The sequence below is a fragment of the Mustela erminea genome, chromosome 19 (genome assembly GCF_009829155.1).
Source record: "Mustela erminea isolate mMusErm1 chromosome 19, mMusErm1.Pri, whole genome shotgun sequence".
In the NCBI taxonomy this organism is placed as follows: domain Eukaryota; kingdom Metazoa; phylum Chordata; class Mammalia; order Carnivora; family Mustelidae; genus Mustela; species Mustela erminea.
This window is the reverse complement of record NC_045632.1, coordinates 37762280-37789139: the sequence shown is the minus strand read 5'-3', so window position 1 is coordinate 37789139 and position 26860 is coordinate 37762280. Positions and strand designations below refer to the sequence as shown.

Here is a 26860-nt window from a genome sequence, read left to right as displayed (position 1 = left end):
GGGGAGTTGGTACTGATATGCTGGTATATCGATCTGGAAGCTGGTTACAGGGGTTTGTTCATGTTATAAAATTCTACTGGAATAAAATCTTAAGATTTATATGCTTTATTGTTTGCATAGCTGACTTCAAGTACAAAAGTTGACCCCACACCAAAAACTTAATGGAGTCATCCCGTTTTTTGTTTTTGTTTTTTTTTTTAATACGGCTATTATGTTTTTATATATAAATTCACTAATAGAAAATTTCATGATAATGGAAACATCAAACCTTTTTAAATATTGTTTATTGGTTTATTATGGTCATATCGCTTGAGAAGAAATTCATACTGAAAATATGCTACTCTAGGATTATGTTTTAGAAGTTATATATTTTATTAGTTAGTTTTGTGTCTGTTTCCTGATTTGTTGGTCACAGTGCCCTGGATTCCTGTTCAGCTTTACCACTTCTTAGCTTTGAGTAAATAGGGACAAGATGATTGGAGTCTATAATATACCCTTATTTTAGACTGATTGGATGTTCAAGAATGGACAGTTCTTTACTACATAGATATTTATGTTATACAGATTGATTTCAGTGCTTACATTCCCTAAGATCAGATTTACATCTGAGAGAAGTATCTTCACAATAACCCAACGAAACCCAAAGAGTACGTAACAGATCATGCAACAAAGGCTGGAAAGTTGACAGTATTAGTTTTCTTCTCTAACGAAAGTGTATTTGGTCTTCTGTGCGTGCATGTACATACACATGTCTGTATTGGGGCACAACTGTTGTAAATTGGTACTGAATGAACATTTAAACGGAATATTGGCTACATCTTTACTTTAATCCCTCTCTAAGTGTGAGTCCCTCTAATTAAGATCTGAATATATAAGAGATTTAAACTGAATTGCATTGTCAAAGTAATTTCAAGATACTCGGTCCCAATAATCTTGAATCAATCCTATTTGAAATAATTAGAGGGAAAAGAAACACCACTGAGGATTGGATAATAGAGGCATAATGCAATTTTGTTAGCAGAGTAGATTGAGAGATTTTTTTGCCAAGATGACTTAGGTTACCAAAGAGGACATGGGAGTTATAAACTCAACACAGAATTTTATTTCCTTATCTGTTACATCTGGGAGAAAGAAGAGTTGTGTAAGAAAGCTAGAAACATGTATTTGGGACACTACCAGAAAAAAAAAAATCAGTATTTAAGTTACAGATTGGGCAAAAACAATACACAGTAGAACCCAGCAGCATACCTCAAATGAAACAAACTAAAACCACACATGTATACACACATACGTGCAAAAACAAAACCAAAAAGCATGCAGTCAATAGAGGAAACCAAATTTGTAAGCCTCAACAACCAAAAGTAAAGTTTTATAACAGATGTTAATAGAAAAATGGAAAGTGTAACAGTTATCTTCTCATTAGTATTGACTTTTCATTTATAAACAGTCGTAGAGGGGCGCCTGGATGGCTCTGTGGGTTAAAGCCTCTGCTTTTGGCTCAGGTCGTGGTCTCAGGGTCCTGGGATCTAGCCCCACATCAAGCTCTCTGCTCGGCGGAGAGCCTACATCCTCCTCTCTCTCTGCCTGCCTCTCTGCCTACTTGTGCTCTCTCTCTCTCAAATAAATAAATAAAATCTTTTAAAAAATTTAAAAAAAACAGTCATAGATGTTTTATGTGTTTCTTTATGTGACCATTAAACTTTTACATTTAATAAAAATACAGAATCCAAGAGGTTCAAAAAGTTAGTGCTCATGTCAGTGGTTTGAAAACTTTTCCCCGTGGCGTCAAAATTTTACAACCATAAACCACTTAGTTTTAAGGACCTCAACTCTTGATCTGACAAAAAGGATCATGAAGGTTACTGTAGATAGTTAGGAAAAGGGTAGAGTGGAGAACTTGCCATGTGATTATGTAGGACTCTGCAATTTCCAGGTTCACAGAAGATGAATGTAATAAATAAGGGAGCTGTGCATTTTCTCCCCATTCGGAGAGCACTAGAAAATGCTGTAGCCAGATAGCGTGCTTTTTAGCAGTCAGGAAAACCAAAGGTCAGTGAAGACTTGAACCAAAGTCATGCTCAGGGATCATTTTCTCCAGGGAGTTGAAACCATTGTGAAATATATCTAAGTCCACAACTTCCTCAGGCAGAGAGAGTGCTTCTCTCCCTTTCTTGAGAGCACTACTATTTAGGTAATAGAAAAGTATGACTTATAAGATTTATTTGATACTAAAGCCCCCATCTGACTGAAGTTCCAGTGTAATTCGAAACAACTCTGTAAATAGGACAGATTTTTAAGGAGTAAAATAGAATCCCTCCTCCTCATAGTCTGGCTTGCTGAAATTTTCATAATACTACGACGAAAAATTATGGAAATTCTGGTGGTCAGCTGCTCCCTTGATGCATTTTAGAAGGCAGACATTTCTTGGTATATATGGAAAGGGGTCGAAAGACTGTTTGAACCAACCCATCAATACTGTTGCCATGACAGTGAAAGGGTAACACACAAGAATAATATTGTCAGGAGAAAAACCCAATATCCCCAGGAGCATTTCTAACCTGCTGGTATCCATTGGTTAATTATATTCTAGGCTGTTCCTATTTAATAACCTATAGATTGGTTAACCATCCACCAGCAATTTAGAAATTACCGTATCACTGATGGGCATAATATTTCTCAAGAAGTTTTTTCTTTAGCCACAAGAGAAGCAAAATCTGCGGCTGAAATTATTTTCCAAGACATTCTTTCACATTTTCCTCTGTTTTGTTTCACATTTCCTAACTTGCTATCTTTTCTAGCAAATATTCAGTTCCTATAATCTTCCTATTTTATAAACCTCCACCGTGCCTCTCATCTCTATTCAATTATAAATTCTCTTATTTTGCACTCCCCTGTTGCCTGTAATTTACTGCTTATGGCTTCCACCCCTCTCCTTGTAGAGGGCTCAAGATTTCTTTATGGAGCCCCACCAGTATATCTAAATTTGTCAAATCATATTTTTTTTTCTGTTATAGCCTGAAAAAGAGAGGCTGTTTATTTCAATCGATGCCTGCAAAAACAGCTCATGGAAACTAGTTAGAAGCATATCCCCAAGTAACTTAGACTTGGCAGTATTCCATTACCTTTGATTATAAAAGGGCAAAATTAATGGGCAATTCATGACTCTCTGTGACAGAGAGGTGACAGGAAGTCAGTACAATGCAAATGGTAGAAGTCAAGGAGTTGTTTACACTAGGTGCCGGTTCATGTTTTGTGTGTGTGTGTGTGTGTGTGTGTGTGTGTGTTTCCCTCCCAACGTTATGTGAAAACAGTCTGACTTCTGTGGCCAGCTGAAACAGGCTTTTCCTTCCAGACCACTGTGTCGCATCTCTTCTGTTTAGAAAATTAATCTTTAATGAATGCTAATCAGGTTTCTCATTATAATATCTTTAGATTTAATGTTTGTGTATCAGATGAAAAGCAAACATTTTGGGGCCAGTCACAAAGGACATGAATAATTTCCTCAGAAGCTTATCTAATTAATTTTATTGCTCTATAATATCTTTAAAATTTGAACTGCCATCATTTCATTAGTTTAGATAAAAGTGAATCTTCAGCACTTAAATTGGACACGTTCAAGAATGTCAATCGTGCATGTTCATCTAATGTAGTAGATGAATATGGTAACACCTTTGGGGGGTACTTGGGGGCCATGACACACTAGTTTTTGTGCTTCTTTTATTGTTTCTCTTCTAGTTTAAACAGTTTCAAGAAACCTTCGGTCTAATTTTGGGATACTCATATACTTAAAAAAACAAGATAAAACGAACCCTAACTTTTCTTGCCTGTCTGCTTTATGCTAACATTTTAAAATTGTAAATCTCATCAAGAATATTTCAATGGCTTGACCATAATCACACGATATAACCCATACTCCTCAGCATGTAACAGAAGACTCTTCCCGATTTGGTCTCACCTTGGTGTCCTGGTGTCCCCACCAGTCACTTCTCTGGAAACACTCTCCCCTGGGGCTACTGATTTATTGGTGATGGCACCCACTCTAGGCTTCTAGGCTTTCAGATGTGGCTCTGTCTCAAGGATTTGTCCACCTTTCTTCACCTAGGAGACTTCTGTTCATTATTTAAAGCTAATTCAAAGGTCATTTCCTTGTTTAAATCCTTCCTGTGACTGTAGGACTGTGTCTCCGCCTCCTGTGATCTTCTGCAGCATTTTGTAAAGGAGTATTTTGCAGGACAGATGAAGGTGTCAGCTAACCCTTATAATGCTAGGGTCCTGTGGATTACTTGCTTATATCTGTGCTCAGTAACAGGGAATACAAATGAAATTATTTACTGGATAACTAAAGAATGATGAAAAAGGAAATGAATGCATAACAAAAGGGTGTTATCAAACATCTCACGAGGGAGTTATGAGCTTTTTAAACATCCTTGAGCTTTTATATGTTGAAAAATGAATTGAAAGAAGCTTGGACAAGTAAATCTCACATATTCTTGTTTTTTTCAGACAGGAACTGGTTTGGGAAGAGTATCGTCCTCTTTAGTCACAAATGGCCTAGTATTGGGGAAGAGGGAATATAGTGGTTTAAACGGTGCCCCCCCCAAAAAAAAAGTTATGTCCAGGGTCCTGGTCCTAACCCCAGAAACCAATGAATAGGCTATTTGGAAAAAGGGAGAGAATTTGCAGATGTAATTAAATTATAGATTGTAAAATGAGATCATCCTACGTTACCTGGGTAAGGCCCTAGGTCTAGTAACCACTGTTTTTATTAGAAAAGTAGAAGACATGGTAAGAGGAAGAAATATCCCTGTGAAGACTGAGGCAGGGACTATAGCTCTTCAGTCACAGAAAAAAAGAAGTCCTTGGCTCCTTGGATGGTCTCCACCAACTAGCAACCACCTCCACTACTTTGAGATCACCACTTGGGCTTCAACTTTTCCACATTCCTATAAAATGCAATTCATTCTTTCTGAAAGGTTCAGAGCCTATCCTGCCCATGCCTGGACCGAATGACTGAGCCATGGCTCTGATGCTTCCTTCCTAGGGACACTCTGCCTTAGCATTGGAGGGTCCTGTGTGTGGGGGTAGAGGGTGTGTGAGGTAGTGGGGGGAGTAGACTTGAGTCCCCTTGGTTCACTTCTCTCAGCATGAAACTCTCCTTATGCACCACCGAAGGAGGATCAGGGCCCAGGATTCTCAGGGATGCTTGGTCCAATGTAGAATTAGGTCACAATAATAGGGACTTGGTGGAAGAAACTTAGTCTCAGCAACAGGGATCTGAGCGGGATGAGAAAGGCTAACATCCCGCCTCTCTTGGATATAGAGCCCTTGACTAGAAGCCTAGTCAAGAGGGGGAGAGGGAGAGGGAAAAGGAGAGGGAGGCCTGCGTTCTAGGTTGTGTTAGTCCGGAAGATAGTTCTCAAGTTCCTGACCTCTGAGAGTGGGCGGAATAAGCAAGGGTTGCTTCCAACACCACAAACTAGCTTATCAATGTTTTGTAGATTTTCTTGAATAAATGTTTTTATTTGCCATATGCCCTTAGGACCTTTTTCAAAGACTTTAATTTAAAATATACTTTTTTTAAAAACACATTTTTCCGGGAAATGGGATGGTGCTGTTCCTCATGCTGGCATGCCCCAAGTCAAAACAACAACAACAACAACAAAAAAACAGGGGTGCCCGGATGGCTCAGTGGGTTAAAGCCTCTGCTTTCAGCTTGGGTCATGATCCCAGGACCCTGGGATCAAGCCCTATATCAGGCTCTCTGCTCAGCAGGGAGACTGCTTCCTCCCCTCTCTCTGCCTGCTTCTCTGCCTACTTGTGATCTCTGTCAAATAAATAAATAAAATCTTTTTAAAATAAGTAAATAAATAAAATAAACACACACACACACACACACACACTCCAAAGAATAAAACCCGAATTGTTTGTTAAAAAGGCTTTTGAAAAGAGATGTAGTTTGGGCTGAATCTTAAAGGAGAACAAAGAATCAAAAGTTATAAAAAGAAGGGATTAGGCTACACTGTTAGTTAGGGTTAACTGTCCAGTATGTTTTATGCAACCACAAAGGTTACAGAAATTCTGTCTTGTCATAATCCACTAGCATATCCTTTTTCAGTGCTTGAGTATACAGTTCAGGTTTTCTTTTAATCAGGCATACTGTAAACAACTAAATTAAAAGGAAGTGCCTAAAAAGACATCCAATTCAACTATCAAAGTAAGAAGAAATTTAGTAAATCTGGCCAATTATTAAATAAATGTAAAAAAATATACCATTGCGGTAAACATAATACACAATGTACACACCATGAAATTCTTTACAGTTCTGAGCAGTAGATTCCAAATTGAGTTCTGGGTTTTCCACAGGCCAAAACAAAGAAGAAATTAATTTTTTGAAGATTTTATTTATTAGAGGGAGAGAAAGAGATCACGAGCAGTGTGGAGGGGTAGAGGGAGAAGCAGACTCCCCATAGAGCAGGAAGCTAGATGTGGGGCTCCATCCCAGGACCCTGGGATCATGACCTGAGCCCAAGGCAGATGCTTAGCCAACTGAGCCACCCAGACACCCTACAAAGAAAAAAAAAAATCATCATTTCCCAAATGCCCACTGTTGATTAGATTACAAGATATTGTTTACTTGTGGAAGCGCAAGGACAAATTAAGTATCATAATCGGAAGAAACTTCTTAGTCATTCATGAGGTTCCAACAGTATGAAAATGACAGATCCCCATCCCATGTCACTTCTAACAAACAAATCAGAGTGATGTTTTCCAGGGTTCTGAGCCCTGGGATAGTTAATACCTCCTTATCCCTGACACCACATATGAGGAAAAGGTATCCTACTCTAATGTTCAGAGTTAGCCCAATAAGCAGCTCATGCAGCTTTTATCTTTTGTGCTGGAGTCTTACCACCTGTCAGCCATCTAGTTATAAGAGGGGATGCCTCTTTTTTTTTTTTTTCCTCCCAAAGCTGAGATCAAGAAAAGAAGAGAAAAGAACAGATTTAGCATAATTATCCCTTGCCCAAATGGTGAGGAAAAAAAAAAAATCAATGTATGCATGTTTGCCTGTCAGGTGTGTGTGCAGCAGAAGACAGAAAACAAAGGGTATCAGTTGGTAGACTTGACCCAGTCAAACATTGCCCGTAAGTCTGACTCAACAAGTTTAGCATTTTCTTCACTCTCCAAGGAGCAAGATCGTGTTCAGGGAGAACAGCTTTTCCTTGTACTTTCCAGTTCTCAAAGACTGTGCATTTATTTTTCCACTGTCTATTCTATATATGTAGTTTATTAAGCCTATGTTGATCGTTGGCTCTTTGTTAATTGAAGGGTAGAGAAAACATTATAGAAGGCGCCTATAATCATTTAAATACACAAGAGTTGGTCTAGGATGTGGCAATGGATGTTATATAAATAAATAACTTCTCAGTAGTTTGTAGTGTTGAGATACAGAGAACTACAAAATAAAAATTAATCACTTAAAGGGACTCTGCTTGGGTACAATAGTACCATGAGTAAATACAGGGAATTTAAATTGTTCAGTCTCTCAGGGAGGCTTGCAGATTATTAGTGCAATTCTGGCAATGTTAAGGATATATCCACTTCGGCATTGGGTAGTTGGACTCAACACTTAAATAAGTGTTCATCCATGAGATAAGCATTTATAAGAAACCTGTATGTGTTCTTGAAGAAATAGCAGTGATTAGTTACCTTAAGCAAATATATTTTGTTTTGGACTTCAGTATTATTCTGTGCAAAGGCCTCATGTTTGGGAGATGAAAGCTACATGTGGGGGTTAATTTTTAACTGAATAATATTGGTAAAGGCATATGTTCCTTTGAATGCCAGTCTCCCCACCTAAAATAGGAGAATCACATTGAATTGAATATAATTCATAGTTCCATATGGTTATAATTCACATAGGATTGAAAGAGATATACTTCCAGAAACATCCCACTGTATAGACCAAATGGTATGCATGGAGCTCATCATGTTGACAGTTACAAAGGACAAAGGCTAAAATGCCCTTGACTGTGTGCCTCATATTATCTGAGCACCTACTGTCTTCTCTTATTTTTAACGGTTCTAAAAATAAAGTTCTTCATTTTCTTTCGGTTTTCTCCAGAATAAAAGGAGGTTAACTCACTTGTTCAGGATCACGTAAGGACTAGAAGGCAGAGCCAGCACCCTAAACATTGCTGTTAGGTGCATACACTGCATTCCCTTTTATTCTCTAGCAGCTGCTGTTCAGCTCATGGTAAGGCTAGAGAAGAAGCATAAATCTTTAAAGATATAATTGTACTTTATTTCACATACCTTATACCTTATTTGTCCACCTTAAACAGGTGGATAAGGCACAAAATATAACTTCCCTCTCTTAGGATCATTTAATTTTTTGAAACTTCCCTTTCTATTGGAAACGAAGAGGTCCATGGTTCTTCTCTGAATTAAGAAGAAGAAATTCACTTATTAGAGATAAGACGGTAAAAGAAAAGGGGTTTATCAAGTGAGACATTTAAGGCCATGGGCTGGATTCTGGGGAAGTGAGGTTATGTTCCACGACTGAGGCGGCGTGAATTCCACCGGGTACTATCTATCCATCCATAGTTAATCCCATTAGCATACTGGAGAGTTGCCATGCTAGTTAACTAAATTCAAATCTTGTAGCATTGCCAGTGGGTTCAACCAACTATAAATTTAGAACACGGCTAAGATTATTTAGTGTGTACTTTAGAAGTATTTTGCTACTTCACACACACAAAAATGAGTATTTGAGGGGTTTAGAGCTCTGAATTTAATCAATTATCACAAAGATCACTTTGATACATCAAATGCAAGTCTGTTTCTTCATATTCAAAAGCCACGCACATCCCCCTCTTGGCTTACATATAAATATTCACTGCCACAGAGACACAAATAAATAATTGGCCATCACCAGTGCATTCTGTATAATTTACAAGAGATCAGAAGATTATTACATGGTACAAACTGTATTGCATATATTACAAATGAAAAATCATCACATGGCCAAAGTCAACAATGTATTAGTTAATGCACCAGATTTCTGTGCGTGTGTGTGTGTGTGTGTGTGTGTGTGTGTGTGTCTATAACTTTTAAAATTTAAGGATTTAAGGATTAGGATTATGTATTAAATTCTCTGCTGTTGGAATTGACCTGGAAAGAGGAAAAGATTATTATCTGTTTACACTGATGAAAATCTTTATGAAAATGACAATATTAAAATTACTTAGGCTTATCTTACCAGAAAGATCCCAAGGTCAATTTTTGATTAAAAAAAAATAGAATTCACAAGAGGAAGGATTCCCCATCTTTAATATTGTCTTTATCATTGTTAAGGAATCGCTGGACTGGACACCTAGGCCTTTTCCTGGGTTTTTGAGGTTCCTCTTTAACATATGGCCAGTCAAATAGGGTAGGAGCACAAAAATGGCTTGAGTTCTACCCAAGATAAACAAAGAGAGTAATCTTCGTTGAGTAGGGCTTTTTTTTTTCTTTTGTGTAATGCATTTTATCATTTAAAAAAAGCTTTCTTCATCAGGGAAATCTCTAAGTTTTTCAGAGATGGTCTTTGTCAAGCTAAGCTCCAGCAAATGGTGTTTGAAATCATAATTTATACTTAAGCAGTCAAGCACGTGCTGTTTTTTTTTCTTTTCCCTATCGAGTGGTCAGTTTCCATCATCACTATGTTGAAAACACCCTAATTAAAGGAAGTTGAAACAGACACACATGCTTTCCAGAAGAAAGTTGAGTTGCACGTTAAAAATGAAGTACCCTCAATGCTGATGTTATTTTTTCCTTCCCATAGGGAACCACAGTCAGATATCACGAGTGCCTGTTGCTATTAAAGTGCTGGATGTCAATGACAACGCCCCTGAATTCGCATCCGAATATGAGGCATTTTTATGTGAAAATGGAAAACCCGGCCAAGTAAATATCTCCATGTTGTTAATGCTGAATATGTTTGTATACAACTGTCTCATATCTGATTAACCTGCATTCTAGTGAGCATCTCATCATTTACGGTCTGCAAAGTCACAGGCAGGAAACATCCAGATGGGAACAGAGAAGGAGCATTTTTTTTCTTTTGGAGAGGTTAATTCTCTCTACCCTAGACCACTTGGGCTTCTCAAGTTCAACACCCTGCTGTGCCATGAACCCAGAGCCAAGTAACAATCTTAAAGTCTCTCGGGCTCTGGCTAAAACAGGGAGGTCTTAGAGAGATGGGGACAAAAATTTTAACCTTCTTAGGACAGAAAGCAAGAGAAAAGCTCACAAGGAGCATGTTTATGTTTCATAACAACCCTAAGAGCCACACCTAAGAGTGGAACCCAGGAAGACCCGTGGTAGAAAGTGATTTTTGCAATCTGTAAAAATGCAGATGTATTTAGATAAACATAGGATGAACGTGAGTTAGACGTGCAAGTGAAGCATCTGAAAATTGTGTATTGGTGAAACTTTTTTTTTTTTTAACCTTTCTTATATAGCGTAGATAGGGACACTGTAGACAGATAAAAATAGAGAAATAGGAACGAAGGAAGGAAAAAGGAGAAAGGGAGGAAGAGAGAGGAACAAAAAAGACAAAACCTGCTCTACTCTGAATGTCAAAATGGAAATAGTCTATGTAAAGTTCTAAAAGCACAAATGTAATAGATTTATTTTAACAAGGTGCCAAAGTACTGTATGTTTAAGAAATTTATCGTTTTTCAACTTCCTAATTTATTTCTGGATGGTGACATTTTAATTTAAATAAACAGCAGCTGACAGCTTGACACTGGAGTTGTTAATCCAACTATTCTTGGGCCTCATGTGGGTGTTAGGAATTAAACTTACTATTTGCCGAGTAGCTTACCTGACAAGAGTCAGATTTTTTTTTCACCTACAGAAAGGAATAGCGCTGTAGCCCTATACTTTTATTTAATTATTACAAAAGATCAATGTGTTACCCTCCTGTGATACAGCGGACATTTTCCCCTACTCTACTCCCCTATATCCCAAGGATTAGCTTCATTTCTGTTTCCCAAAGTAAGACACGAATACATGTGTGTGTACACACACACACACACACACACACACACGTACAGCTAAAATTCTAGCATTCAAACTCAGTCATTTCAAATATCTAGATGTCATAAATACTGTTAGCAAAATATTCACTTTCAGGGGCACCTGGATGGCTCGGTGGGTTGAAGCCTCTGCCTTCAGTTCAGGTCATGATCCCAGGGTCCTGGGATCGAGCCCCACATCGGGCTCTCTGTTTGGCAGGGAGCCTGCTCCCCTTCCTCTCTCTGCCTGCCTCTCTGCCTACTTGTGGTCTCTGTCAAATAAATAAATAAAATCTTTAAAAAAAAAAATTCACTTTCAGCAGTGATAGGCTCTTAAAAATATTCTAACATTAAGTTTCCTAATTTCATCATGTGGAACTGCCCACTATCATGTCTGTTGAACATTTTCATTTATAATCTTTTGAGGGTAGAGTGTATGTGTATATATATATATATGTGTGTGTGTGTGTATATGGCAGTAATTAGCACTTGGCTAAGTTAGCAGATCGAGTTGACAGAGTTCGATCAAAATTTACGCAGGTTAGTTTCAAGGATATGGTTGTGTGGACCCGATTGCTCCTGGGGTGATATAGCCAATCAGAGACTTACAAGCCAGACATTTTTGATCATACAGAATCTGTCAAACACTTTAGAATTAAAAAAAAAAAATCATGAAAAACTCATCACACAAGTTCCAAGAGTCAATGGCATTGATATTTCAAAAATCCCACATTGGCTTCACTTGTGGTATTGACATATGCATGACTTTGGACCTCCAGGAATCTGGAGGTTTACCCTGTGGATTTTGACTATTTCCAAGGTTTGAATGATTCCTCAGCAGTTCTTACCCTCAGGAAAAAAAAAAAAAAAAATGCATTGTTTCATCATCTTTCTTCTGCACGATCAAAATAAAAAAAAAAAGCAGTTCATTCTTTGTTTTATGATTTTTGCATATCAAAATGAATGACTCATTCTGTGAAGAAATGTTTTTGTTGTGTCTCTGTCCACTGCCACTACCTTATCCTCAAGTGAATCTGTTAGGAATGTTTATCAGAGTTCATATTTCCATAAAGAGATCAGATTTTTGACTCCTCACATAAGCTTTGGACATACGACTGACTGGTTGATACACAAGAAGTTGTTCACACAACTCCTGAATTCCTTGCATCTTTTGTGCTAGTCAGAACTCATGTGTGACTCATTACGCCATTCCCAGTTCACTTTTAATGGCTCAAGGATCTCCTTTTTGTATTTAACCTTTTCTAAAATGCCTATGTATTATCGACACCAAATAGTGTTTATGTAAGTTCAACACAGATGCATTTTCAGTCATCTCTCAGAACGGCACAAAACGACTTACTTCATTCTGAAATCAGAATATTCATTGTGAGGTGATCACACACTGATGAAAAACAAATGTCAATAGTATTCGCACTAAATTCATAGTTATATCGGTATTTTCAACTATTACTGTTGGCTTTAAAACAGCCTCAGGGAAAGGAATGTAGGGACTCTGAAATGTCTGGTTTGCCTGGAAGGTATGGATTTAAGGCTGAACTCAAAGGGGATCAGCGGCCTGACAAATGAGGCAGCTGGAGATTATTAGGAATAATCAAGGGCAAGCCAGTAAAAACCAGTCTGTAAAGACCTTCTGGACTGAGAACACCTCTAGAAAGAGGTTTTTGAAACCTCTCACAAAATGAAAGCCAGTATCCACATGGACATAGAGAATTCTACTGTGCTTGACTAATTTTGTTTTTTTTCCCCAATGAACACACTCATTTAAACAAAGAATCAAGTAAAATAAAAACTTTAACAAGGAAGGAAGCACGCCACTTTTCTCCTCTCTATACATAGACCTCCGGGACAGAAGGCATCTGTCCTAGAATTGTCATAGGTTCACTTTGAAAGTAGAATTGGAATTCCTATCTGCTTCTCCCACCTTTTATGTCTTAAGAGTAACAACCACCCATGACAGAAATAGTTCAGAGGCCTCATTTGAAATAATCCCTCCATTACATAATTAAATGTTAACATGGTATATACTATTCCTAGTTACTTCTATTAAAAAACCACTTCCCCACTAGGTAATGTATCTCAAGTCAAAAGTTTTAAGATGACTTTAGTCTTCTTAACTCCGTCACAGCAGGATATAATCATCTACAGATTACTCGACCCTCAGTTTAACAGGAGGAATAAGAGTCTTTCCACTGACTCTTCTCTAATGGCCAAGACAGAAATGACGTTATGGATTAAAGATTTCAAGATTAGAAAGCAAAATATGTAACAGACAGCCCATGTGTCTGATAGGATGGTAGGTTTAGGTCCGTCAGTAAATACTTATTAAACACAAACTATGTACCAGGACTTGAGAAGGTACTGGGGATTTAGTGGCAAACAACACCCTAAACAACAGTCTTTTTCCCTTCTAGAATTTTCTCTCTGGCAAACACGTAATAACATTAGAAATGATAGAATTGCGAGAACATTCCTCAATTCCTCTGGGCAGAAAGGAGGCTGAAGAGCTGAAGGGAAAGGGAGCTCTCTTACTGAAAAACCTCTTACTATAGGACCCGTCCCACCAGAGACAGGAAACATCTATCAAGAGCTGAAAAGGAGTCAGCTGGGGATAAACCAGGTTCTCTCTGAAGAGAATGGTAATCTGGCTGGACGGGTGGAGGAACAGGTAACAGCTGTGGAGAAACCAGTACCTTCCTTCCTTATGCTTGACAACAGCACCCTCGGAACCAAACATGAAAGAAAAGTAGAGAATTTTAGTGACCAGTGTGGGTCAGAGGGCCTTCCATAACTCCTACCGCCTGTCCCCTCACTAGGGTCTTTCTGGGATTTTGTTTCAGAGGCTAACCCTTTGTTTACCATACAGACCTAATTAGGATAACTTGCTCCAGATGGTTCACTGATGCAACGACTACACTGAAAATGCTGCATCTCCAGGTGTGAGTCGAAGTCTCTTATTTAGTCCCAGAGAATATTTCCTTGTTTGAGAACTAGTTAGATGACAGACTGCTTCAGCTCTTTCTTCCTTCAGGAAGGAGCTTCCCCTTTTACTATATTTAAATCCAGTGGCATATAATTGGAGATTCATCACCCTCTCTAGAATCCCGAGGCTTGCTATTTGGCATCGAGTTTATTATGTCTGGACTTAAAAAAACAAAACAAACAAACAAAAAAACACAGCTCTGGTTTACTTTTTAAAATTCCTTTGTCACGGACCAATACTGTAACAATATGATGCTTGCTTATCTTAGGGATATCATAGGTCCAGTTAAAAAAAAATAACATATTTCTAGATATGTATCTAGCCAGTGCTTGGCATGGAATGAATATTCACAAAATTTTAGAATCACAGTTCTAATTCATTTCATTCAGCAGTGACAAATATTTCAATAACTAGTTTCTCAGATATTACCATGGAAACCCTTGTTTTACTCACAGACACACGGTGCACAAACTAACCTTTTCAAATGAAAAATCATTTGTTGAACAATATTTCTTGTGCATCTACAAGATGCTAAGTATTGTAATATGACCTGGGGAAACAATGTAAAAAGAACAACAACAACAAAAAAAAAGTTCTCTCTAATGGAACTTAATGAGGAAAGGGCTTATTAAAAAAAAAAAAAAAAGGTAGAATGAATCCATAATATAATTTCAGTTTTTGAAAACTGGATTGAAGGGAACATGAGCACAACTAGACAGGGGAACAAAGAAAAAGCAGAGATCTACTTGATATAGTGTTTTCAGAGAAAGCCACTTTTTAGGTGGGTATCATGTGAACTAAAACTGAAAAAAAAAAAAAAATGGAAAAGGGCTAGGCATTCAAAGCCTGGAAGCAAGAGCCTTCTAGCCAACAGGATAAGCTTGTGCAAAGACCCTGAAGGTAGAAAGACCTTGGTGTGCTTAAATAATTGAAGACCTCTGTGGCTTAAGTGTAATCATAAGAAGAATGCAATAAGCAAAAGACTGAGATTGAATGAAAAGGGTCCTATTTTGGATAACATGTACACACACACACATACACACACACACGCAATGAAGCAGCAAAAACAGTTAAAGGCTGTAACTGCAAAAAATGGGAGTAGTCTGGTCGAAGGTGGGAGCAAATGAGATGGAGATAAGAATGGTGAAAGCTGTATGCTTACATGAATGATGTAATATAGCAGATGCCCAACCTACAAACAACATCGCTGCTTCACAGGTGTGATTGCAGATAAGCGGGCTGAGGCTAAAAAAGGGTGAGGGACTTCCCCAAGGCCAAGAAAAGCGGCATAGGTAGGTTTCCCACGTCCTTGTACTTTCTAGGATCTTCTATGCTTCCCAAGGAAGCCAACTTTGAGACTCTGTTGCGTCACTTCTTAGAAATAAGATTCTGATTAGAGTGAGCATTTTTTTTTTAGGTTTTATTTATTTATTTGACAGACAGAGATCACAAGTAGGCAGAAAGGCAGGCAGAGAGAGAGGAGGAAGTAGGCTCCCCGGCAAGCAGAGAGCCTGATGTGGGGCTCAATCCCAGGACCCTGAGATCACGACCTGAGCCGAAGGCAGAGGCTCAACCCACTGAGCCACCCAGGCACCCCAAGAGTGAGCATTTTTCAAAAGGGAAAAAAGTCAGGTCCTATGACCAACAAAGATACTTGATCCATAGTCATTCCACAAAATCTCCAGTGAAAAGAACCAAGAAGTTAGAAAGTAGAAATTATCTGTTATAAATGCCAGCAATGAATGAATTCGCTACTTTATTTTTAAAATTTCTGTTGGTTTTTTCCTAATAAATGTGGAACAGTGAATCAAAAATACGTCATTCTATAATACTCATGAAACAATAAATTTAGGAGATTTAATTTTAACTTCCCTGCCAGCAGGCATCTTTCAGGATCTATCTGCATACACAGAGGGAGACAGGATTGATTTTTAAGACAGATGAAATTGATGACCTCAACAAAATGCATAAAGTACTATTTTCATTTTGTGGGGGTGTCGAGTAAGGAGATGGTAAATTAGTAGAATGCATAAAATGGTATTTGAAAAAAAATCATATGTAACAAAACATATTTCAAGATAGTCATTAACCAAAGTATGACTTTTAGAGCTCACCTTTGGCAGAGGGGAAAGCATAAGTAAAAAATGCAGTGGAGGGGTTTGAAGCTAAAACAATCAAAGTGTGAGCCACAGCTGTGCCATTTACTAATTTTGTGAACTTCCGCCTTAAGGTCTATTAAACTCTCATATTTTAGAAATACCTGGTACAATATCAAGTGCATAATAAATAATTGTAATTACTATCAATATATATTTTAACTAATCTCATAATCTAAAAAGCAAAATACACCTCACTCATATTGTTTTGTTATTTCATTGTTATTATTATATCTGCATGAGTTTGATTTGGAGCAAAACATTATAGTCTGTCAAGGGTCAATATAACGGAAGACAATCTAGTTCCCTGTATTGGGATAATTCTTCCTCTGATAATTTCCAAGTATATTATTTATTAAGGGTGAAGAGAGGGTTTGTATTCCCCGCTATGTATTTGTGAGTTATTATATTTATTTTTTCATATAGACTGGAATCCAATGACAGGAACACATACAATCCGAACCTTTTTGTGAAGTCGTGTTTGCAGCTGATGTATATATCAGCTGAATCTCTTGTATGGTTCCAAATTCCATGGGTTTGATTCTGGCCCCTGACCTCAACAAGATCAATATTCCACAGAGAAAATGGTGTCAAGGATTGTTTCAAATTCTTGATCTATTTCATGCAAATATATTTTCTGTTTTATTTTCAACCTGTCAGTTACTGAATAAGAATTTAGGATAGAAATAAGGTGGGCACATGTGTATGCTTCTTTCCATGTGATTTTAGAAGTCATGTGGACACCTTTTTGAAGATAGTAAAATTGACACTCGATAGTAAATGGCCTTAGGCCTCGGCTTTGTGCTCATGACATAAACTGGGTAACACGGTACTGAGAGGAGCCGACATGTTGTTGGAACGGCAGAGATGCCCATGCAGATGACACAGTAACCACCCGCTAAGGGGAGACAGTGCCTCCGCAGAGAGGTGGAAATCTTCCAAGCCTTTAAGATTCAAATAAGTTTTGAAGGATAGCGTTTCTCAAAGTGAGTGCCTGAGAAAAACGTGTAGGGTATAACACATTGATATATGGGCAGCGTGCGGGGGGTGTGTGTCTGTGGTTTACCTAATAAGAATGCAAAGCACTGAATTAAACAAGTTCACAACATCTTCTTCTGCTTGTTTTGTTTAAGTGTAAGATTCCTTTGCATTTAGAAGCACATATGAATCACAAGAGGGCTGTGTCGTCTTGGGCATTTAGCAAACAGCTGATTCTAGAATCTTCACAATTTCCTTCAGAGGAAACTATATAATAGTGGTAAATGGAATCCAGTCAAAAATCCCTCTCTAGGAAGATAAACGGTGCCTCACATGTTCAGCCTAGAAAGTGATGTTTATGATGGTAAGGAGACATCAGGAAGCAGTCCTGTGAAGTCGTATCATGGAAGATGGAGAAAAGAAATTGAAAGGAGCCTGAGACTTCTCAGCTATATTAGAAAGTGTGGGTTCTACCCGATCAGTGGAGTTTACAAAGAAGAGCAAGTAAAGGAATGTTTTAAAAGAGTAATTCAGAGGTGCACGAAATACACATGAAACATGCAGAGTCCAGAAGGAAAAGGACATAACAAACTGGAAACCCCAAATGTTGTATAAACACATTCTTCAGGAGCCCTTGCTTTGCATCATTTTATCTCAACTTTGTTTTGGGAAGGGAGAGAGCAGTGAAGGAAACAGAAACAGAGGAAAATGTCAGAAGTTCCACAAATGGGTTTGTGAAGGCACAGCCCCCAAATGTCTACCCAGAGGACTGAGGACTTCACTAGGTTTTAAAAGAGACTTATCAGATCAAATCTATATCCTCCCGTTGTATTTTCCATAGGTCAGATGGTATATGCTCTGAACAGCCACCTAATGGTTTTTAAAGAAAAAAAAAAAAAAAGTCACGCGAAAAAGGGCGGAGCGGGGCATGGGAATGGGAAAACACTCTGGGTAGAAAAAGAAAAATCTTGGTAAAGATTGGATTACCATGCAAATTATAAAGCAAATCTCCAGGAACTATCAAATAGCTATGAATAGTGCTTCTGTTTGAACTATAGTATACAGTTTTGAAATAAGGGAGGATAATTGGGTCATTGTATGGATTTTAATATAATTTCCCAAATTCCAATACTTCCTCTTTTTTAAAATTTATCATCATTGTTATGACTTTGATTTCCCTTGTGCATATAACTTTTATCTTCAAGGGCCCCTCTTTTAGGGGCGGTTCTTAACCTATTTTGTCTTATTTCATTCAGTTATAGAAATCACTGATAACCTGATAATATGGCCTCTCCTTCTCCTATATGCACATATATGAATAATTCCACTTCACTCTCAAGTTGACAGGCTCGAACCATGTGACAGTCATTCATAGATCATCCTTTCTTTTCCCAAGTTTAAAACTCCTGCTCTAAGAAACACAATTAGTATTTCAAGAAAGCTAATATTGATTATCAGCAGTAAGCTGGTAATAACGGGCAGAAGAATAAATAGAAAACCACAAACGATGCTGTCCTTCCTGCAGTACCTTTGACTCACTCTCATTCAACCTGCTTTCCATCACCTTCCAACTCACACCACCCACAGAAAGATGTGCCAAGAAAAAAAGAAAATTAGGTTTTGTCTGAGAAAGTGACAGCATACTATGATTGTAGACCCCATCGTGGCTATCAGTGTTGAGAGTTCCTGGAGCACAGATGTATATCACAGAAGTCTGGAAAGCATCCCAAAAGCTGCAGTAGTCCCCTCCTACCTTGCCCACACTCACAGGGGACTATGATGTCTCAGTCTTCTTTTTGTCCTGCTGTGTGTCAGAATCAAAAGGGGATCTTTATCCCTGGAAAGAGCAACAACAAGAATGCATGAGGACATCCTTATTTGCTCTCCAAAATACTGAAGGTCTAAGCCCCAATTTAACTGAAATACACGTGCAGAATGTACGAATGTCAACAAGAACTGGAGGCAGCCTGATGGACTGGGGCAGGAGGATGCAGGTAGTTTGTTATTAGATCTGGGATCAAATGTTATGTATCACATCTTTGGTGTACTAGGTTCCCATATGTCTCTTCATACATACTTCTCAAGGTTATGTTAGAAAATTAGTGCTGATGCTAAAAGATGCTGACATCATTCATTCATTCATTCATTCATTTGTGCAAAACATATGAAATAGTTACCACGTGCTGTTCTTACAGCAGTGAGGGGGGCAAAAATCCAACTCCTCATATATAATCATGCCTGGTTCTTAAAAACAAGTCAATGAATAATATCTATGGACTCTTATAGGAGATTTCTAATAGATCCCATGACAGTTTCATGGCTCTAAACAGATCAGATCATCAGAAATGTGTTTGCTGGATGCTTGCCTGGCAAAAAGTTAATAATGACATGGGTACTCCACTGTTATTAAATATTTTTGAATTAATGTAAAATAGTCTAAAGTAAAGTTTAATCATCTCTGCTAATGAAAAACCCAAGTTCGGTATGAGTCTTTTTTTGGTAAAATAGTTAGAATTATGATATGGCCCCATAATTCTCAGAATTTTTCTTTTTTTAGTTTCATGACTTAGAAAGGTTATTTCATTTCAAATTAGTAATCTCAAGAAATAGAATCGAGTCCGCTCCCTAGAATTCCAAGTATGGCCCTGAAATTCATTTCCTTATTCCAACATTCCAGATATACTTTGTTTTTCAGAAAGTTTTTATGTAAACTTTCAGCTTCCCTTGAAATTAATCCACAATAAATGATCAAACATTAGATTTTTCAATTGCATCCTAAGGCTGATAAAAAGGAAAAAACATTTAAACTAAATCCTATCTATGTACTCCTAAAAATCTATGACCTTCCCAGAAATTTTTACATCATCTCCTTAAAATAGTTATCCAATAAACTAACAGTTAACTGATGTCATAGTAGCTCACAGGGGGAAATGTGTGTGATTTTCATTTGCCATTTACTCAATGTGCCTATAAAATCTGCTTGTGTGGAGGTGCACTTCCTTGAATAAATCTGTTTTTTTCTTCCATTGTTTAAACCTAAGTGTGTTCAGATGCTATTACATCAGTGAAAATTTCAGCCTTTTAGATAGGAGTATCTTAATGCATTTTAATAGCATAAAGTCCTTTAAGTGATTTACCGTGCGTCCACTTTTAGATAAAATGTCTAGACAGTAGCCATCTGCATTAAGATAAAATGAAGTGTCAAAAATGGTTTAAGCCAAATTCTTAACTTGTTCATGGGATATGTGGAAGTTGATTTAAAGAGTCACCATTTCATCACTTTTCCTCCAACACATCACGCACTGAGAGCTTAACAATACAAACTCTCCTAATGAATAATAAGGAGGAAGCTGTAAACACCCATCTTCTCCCTTAACTGAAATCAGTTCATCTAGGACTTCAGCAGGTTTCAGAATCACCTAGAAGGCTGTTTACAATGCAGATTTCTTTTTTTCTTTTTAAAGATTTTATTTATTTATTTGACAGACAGAGATCACAAGTAGGCAGAGAGACAGGCAGAGAGGGGGGAAGCAGGCTCCCCGCTGAGCAGAGAGCCCGATGCGGGGCTCTATTTCAGGACCCTGGGATTATGACCTGAGCTGAAGGCAGGGGCTTTAGCCCTCTGAGCCACCCAAGCACCCCTACAATGCAGATTTCTAGACCTCACCCCAAGGCTTTCTGGGTCAGTAGGCTGAAGAAGTTGCAAGTCTAACAGAGTCCCTGGCTCAAGTAGATGATGAATCAAAGCATATTCATTGCAGGTGTAATGTTTCAAAGTTTAGACCAAACTTCTGAGATAATGGCATGACAGGTAATTACATTCCTTTACTTCAGGTAAGCTAAATTGTTGTATCTTTTGTTTTGGTCCTGGTGGCTAAACTAATGAAATAACTCACGTAGATCCACTTGCCAGCAGGTATGAGTGTTTTTCATGCAGATTACTTAGAAATATTAGAAATGGTATCCACAGAGGAGCTCTATCCACTAAATACATCATAAGAATGCATTTAGTCATGAATGATTTTCACCCCAGGATAAATGAAAGTTCTCCTTTCGTTTGCCCTTCTTCTCTTGTGCTGACACACTTCGAGAGTTACTCTTTCAACTGGTGCACGTGGACAGAGGAGTCCTTTTGAAACAAAATTGGATAAAGGGAGCAGGGAATGTTCCAGATGCTGAAAAAGAAACCCACTCCCCCTTCCCCGCCCTGTTCTTTATAACTGTCTCAAAGAAGTTTCCTGTCAAATTCCTCTCTTAAATATTTGGACATGTAGGTGAGCCATAAAAGAGTTATTTGTGTGTTCCCAGCTTCTCCCCTTAGGTTTCCATTCTTTTGTTTTTATAAAGCTAGAAGCCCAGGGCATCTCTCTGCACTTAAATGTCAAGGCAATGATGCTAGGTGTTCAGACAGAGTAAATATCATTATATTGGCATCTAATCTGATGAGGTTAGGGAATTGTTTGGGTAACAGAAGCTGGTACACTTCTCATGGGGCTATGTCATGAATAAATGGTGGTGACTCTAATAAAACAACAACAACGATGATGATAATAATATTCATTAAACATTCACTAGGAACCACATGCTCTATGAAGAGACTGACATGAATTTATGTCAGTTGTCAAAACAGCCCTCTGAGAAAGGTGCTTTTTATTTGCAATTTTAGGAATACAGGAAAACTGAGTTTTCAGAAAGACTAAAGTAACTCTCTCAGTGTCACGCAATGAGTAAAGGGTAAAACTATGCCTTCTATCAGGGCTACTCAATTTCAAGCCCATTATATTGATGACTACCTCACTGTCTTAATCGTAAGTTCTAGTTCACACTTTTTTGGGTTATATTGTTACTCAAGCTAAGCACGACGATAAGATATTTTACAAGGTCCTTAACAAAAGTAAAACACCTACCAGGTAGAATATGTCCCAATTTAAAAATGGAGAAATAGAAGTTGAAAGAAGCTGTGTCCTTTAGGTCTCAACTCTTCATATAGTATATGCTCAATACAAGGCAAAAGTCACAGCTGTTCAATGTTGTTCTTACAATTGTTTAGGTGATGTTACGAGACAAAGATCTCCTTCACTCAAAAAGAAATGATCCTTTTTTATTTATCTTCAATAAAATTGGCAAAGTTGAATGGGACCTAATTGTTCAAACAGCCCTAATAAATTAAATATCATCATTACGTTCATCTAAATTCACAAACCTGGGAACATTTCCCTGTTCATTCTTTTTTATGGCCAATCTGATATCACCTCAATTGTCATGCTTTGCGGACATTTTTTGGGGTAGAAATTATGTTGTAGTTATTACAGTAGTAGTATAAACCATAAGTTTTACCACATTAACTGGTGTCCAGTGTTTCATATTGAAGTGATTAATATCACAGGATCATAAATATGAATTATTAAGCTGATCCTCTGACATCCCAAGAAACAACTTAGCGCTAAGTTAATGCAGCTTTGCAAATGAAATAAGCACATTCAACCAGCACCGATTCCAAGTATGTGTATCTATCCAAACAGTTCTCTGCACAGTGGTAATTCTCCTAATCCCTATAATTTATTCATCTCAGGATACACTCCAAAGCATTGTTTGCATGTGTTAACCACTCGCTTTAAAAACAGTATTCATTATTGGGAGGGAACAGATGCAACTCTTCAGAAAGGTTTGTTGCAGTGATGTTTGTGCCGAGGAACATTCTATTTGGCAAACATTTGTAGCCTGATGAGTAAAATAAAAGATGCATTTTCAGGGTTCAAGATTTAAATTCTTTACTTCCAAGATCCTCCCAAGGGCCACACTACAATCACTGTAACAATTCCAAATCTCATTATAGATGCCCGTATAGACTCAAATTGGAAAGAAAACCTGTAATTACCCAGTGGACTTGTCAAATACTCTTAATTTTGCTATTTTTGAGCCACAACCACCAAGTGGACATTAAGGTAATGACCTTAATTTTCATCAGTTTATCAAAAACTGAGGTTTTAATGCGATAAATGTTTCTCCTTGTTCTTGGCACAAACCATCCACAACAATTCAGAAAACTGAAAAAAAAAAAAAGAATTTCTTGGACCAAAGTATTAATCCACTAAAGAGATGTCCCTCAGCTTTTAGAGGCGGTATAAGCCCTCTGATGTCATCAGAAATGCTGATGTCGAGTTTTATGTTACAGGTCATTCAAACAGTGAGTGCCATGGACAAAGATGATCCCAAAAATGGACATTATTTCTTATACAGTCTTCTTCCAGAAATGGTCAACAATCCGAATTTTACCATCAAGAAAAATGAAGGTAAATATATTAGCCCTGTGAAACAGGGTAGAACATAAATTGGAAAATTAGGTGTTGTTTCATAATTTGACTGAAAATATCAATAAAATAATTTTTGTTCACCCAAGAGCAGTTGAAACTTAGCTTATCGGCCTAGTGGCTTGGTAATTACATCACTTCCTCTTTCCAATATTGAAACAATAGATAAGAAAACTATTAATGTAAAATTTAATTTTATCCTAGGGAATACCTCAATCACCTTACTTTGAAGACTGAACAGTAAGATTTAACCCCTAGGAAAGCTCCAGGAATTTTGAGATACTGTGATATCTGTTAGAGAAGGAACTGGCTTATACTTCGCAGTTGTTAAGTTTTAATTGAATGTTTACCAAGTCTTTAGCGAAAGCCTATCCTAATTTTGCCTGATTTGTGGGTACACATTAGAGGTATTTGTTTTAAGCCTGTACCAACTTTGATGATAGCAATTAGATCAGGAAATCCTTCTTGAAGGACACTTCTTATCAGTATTATTTTAGAGCTAATATAAACTGATTTTATTGTTAAGTCTTTCACTAGTGGAAGACATTTAATCCATTTCATTATTTCTTGAGAACCAAGTTTGGATTAACTGTTTCCCCTATTGTCTATTACATGTGAAGGTCATAGATCTCTTTTTTTTTGTAAGTCTATCTCATCTGTACATTTTTGTTTCCTATGCTGTTGTATATTCAACAAGCATTTTTCACTGTTTATTTTGGCCCAGGTATAGTTAAGTCTTAGTTTCAGCTGTTTTGAATGATTAGGAAAATAAATGGATTGCCTTAAGCTGTCTCCCAGCTTTACTATAGGTGTTTTTTTGGATTTCTGAATGGTCTCTGTAAAAGCTATACTCAATTAGAAGAGTAAAATTTGGTTCATGACATTTGTTTGGGTTATTTGCTATGTTCTGTTTCAAGGAGGTAGTGAATTTTGCTAACATTTCATTTATGAAATAAAATAACATTTTATGACTCTTCTTATATATATTATGGCCTTACCTTTTAACATAATGCTACCTAATTCTTTGGGGATGCTCTGATAGATACGAATGCATCACCAGAAATGAAATGACTAACTCGTTTTACAGATACTACTCATTGAGCTGGCTTCCATTATTATACACATGAAGGAGACAAAATCCTGTTCTTTTGTCTCAATAATGGGGTAGTCCTTTGTTAGCCTCCCTAACTAGGAATTGTACTCCAAGTATATTGTCTTTGTTTGTTTGTTTGTTTGATTAACCACATTTCTTTTTTATGGAAGTCACATGAATATGTCTAAGATGAAAGGCAACTCAGAAAGCCAAAACTGGGCTCTAAGTCTGTGTATAAGTGTGACCCATCCTCATTTTGACTGTGAGTTAATAGGTATCAGTCTTTATTTTTGCATAGGCAATGCCCTACCTTTAAAAATTTCCTGTGAAGAAATGTTTTCCCATCCCATTCCAAAGGTTCTGGGTTTCTCAGCATTTTCTGTGCATGCAATTTCAAGATATGCCTGTAAGAGAAGTATAGCCCATCAAAGGCACTAGATAGGCATGTGCTGAGTGAGTGAGAGGCTTGGGTGCCAGAGAAAGTGTAGTTTTATACTGTATTAGCTATGCCCTAAACCTATGAAAGGGGAGATTTTTGTCTGACAGTGAATGAATTTTGTGTGCTTACCCTAAATTTTAGAATCAGTAGAAAGTAAAAGTTTATAAACCTCTTTTTGCCCTATCACACATGGCAATAATCCCTTCAATAGATTATTTAAAAGACTGTGTGTTATCTGTTTTATTTTGAAACTACAAAATGGAAGTTATACTTTTATGTCACAGGTTTGTGTGTGTGTAAAATAATTGAAAAAAGAAAGATGCCAGGTGTTGCAAATATTTTGTGGAAATCACACTCTCTGCGCCACAATTGTTTATTTTAAATTTTGTGTTTATTTTGCCAAGAGTGACCACATAATTTATTATGGGATGTTTTTTAAAGTGATAGGGGTTGCAATTTATATTTGTTCCTGGAAAAACATAACCAGGACTATCTTGTGAAAAGCAGGACATATGTTCACTGTGATTCTGGATTTAGGATCCAAACATTCAGCATCTCCATAGAGTAAATCATGAGCCCAATGGTCTTTGGAATAGATGTGTATAATTTATACTCTATCTTCCTTTTCCTAAATCAGAAATTTATGAATTTTGCTCTTTAGACCTCAACCTTTTTGGCATCTGGATAGTTACTGTAAGACTGGGGGGGAGGGAATGGTCCCTTCTTCATATGTAGAAACAATTAAAGTAATGAGAAAAGGTTGTCAGATTTAAAATGGTGGAGATATATAGGTAAATAGATAGATAACCAAATATTTTGTTAGCCTATTACCCATTCCCATTCCCTAGTAATGACAACAACAACAAAAAAATACAAATACAAAAAAGTCCAAATACTAGACATTATTTATTCTTAAACTATGGTATATTCTATGTTTGAAAGTTGGAGAGAATTAAGTAGTATTATTATATTTAGAATTTTTTTTCTCTACATAAGATGGGCTTTAAAATGGGCATTAGCTGATGTTTCTGCACTGACAGTGTCATGATTTGCAAGTCCCAGGGTTAAGATTTTTGAGAAAGTCAATATATCCAAATTCATAATTGATGGGTAGATAATTCCCCTGTTTAATTAGATCCTTATAGGAGATGGTTTTAGTATTTGGCATTTTCTGAGGAACTTGTAGCCACGTCTTTCAACTTAAAGTTACTGTGATCTTTCTCCTCCCTCATACAGATTGGTCCTTCTGCAATTTTTAGCAGACTAATTCATAATCAAAGGCAAAATGAGATAGAAATTAGCTGTCTCTTATCTCCTACATGGTTGAGTGATTTCACAAATAATTCTCTTTCTGAATATATGAGATTCACATTTCATCCAGGTTAGGAAAGCAACCTTCAATACCGATGAAGGTGAAAACAAAGGTCAAAGATATGATGAGTCATGTATATCATATATAGACACCAATCACAGCACTTTGATTTTCATCAATTATATGGCCTAGTCATTGGTTTCTCCATCTTCCAGTTGGGGTGATTTTAGAAGCAAGAGGAGTTTTGCTGACCACATTTCATATTGGCTTCCATTTTAACTGTGAAAATGGAAGATACTCTACAATTAAATAAAACAAGACAGGGAAGATAAATGGATCTTTTACAGATACAGGACGATCTTGCTTGCAGAAAATTTCAGATTTCTGCCAGAAACCTGATCTTCTCCAGCCTGCACATTGTTGTTAAAAGGTATGACTAGAATTGCCAGAAAGCAGTCTGCTCAAATGGGAGTCTTTATGTTTTTCACTGAATTACTTGAATCATGTGTG

At 37.3% G+C, this 26860-nt stretch overlaps 1 protein-coding gene across 3 annotated transcripts in view; it reads left to right on the top strand.

Annotated features, from left to right (window-relative positions):
- The window catches only part of CDH8 (cadherin 8), a 397301-nt gene that overhangs the window by 305390 nt on the left and 65051 nt on the right, over positions 1-26860 (top strand). For 2 of the 3 annotated variants that reach the window (XM_032325835.1, XM_032325833.1), the window contains exons 9-10: positions 9824-9945; positions 23371-23488. In XM_032325835.1, coding sequence (XP_032181726.1) covers positions 9824-9945; positions 23371-23488 — 240 coding nt within the window. The remainder of the gene's footprint in view (positions 1-9823; positions 9946-23370; positions 23489-26860) is intronic. The other variant, XM_032325836.1, reaches the window with a different exon arrangement.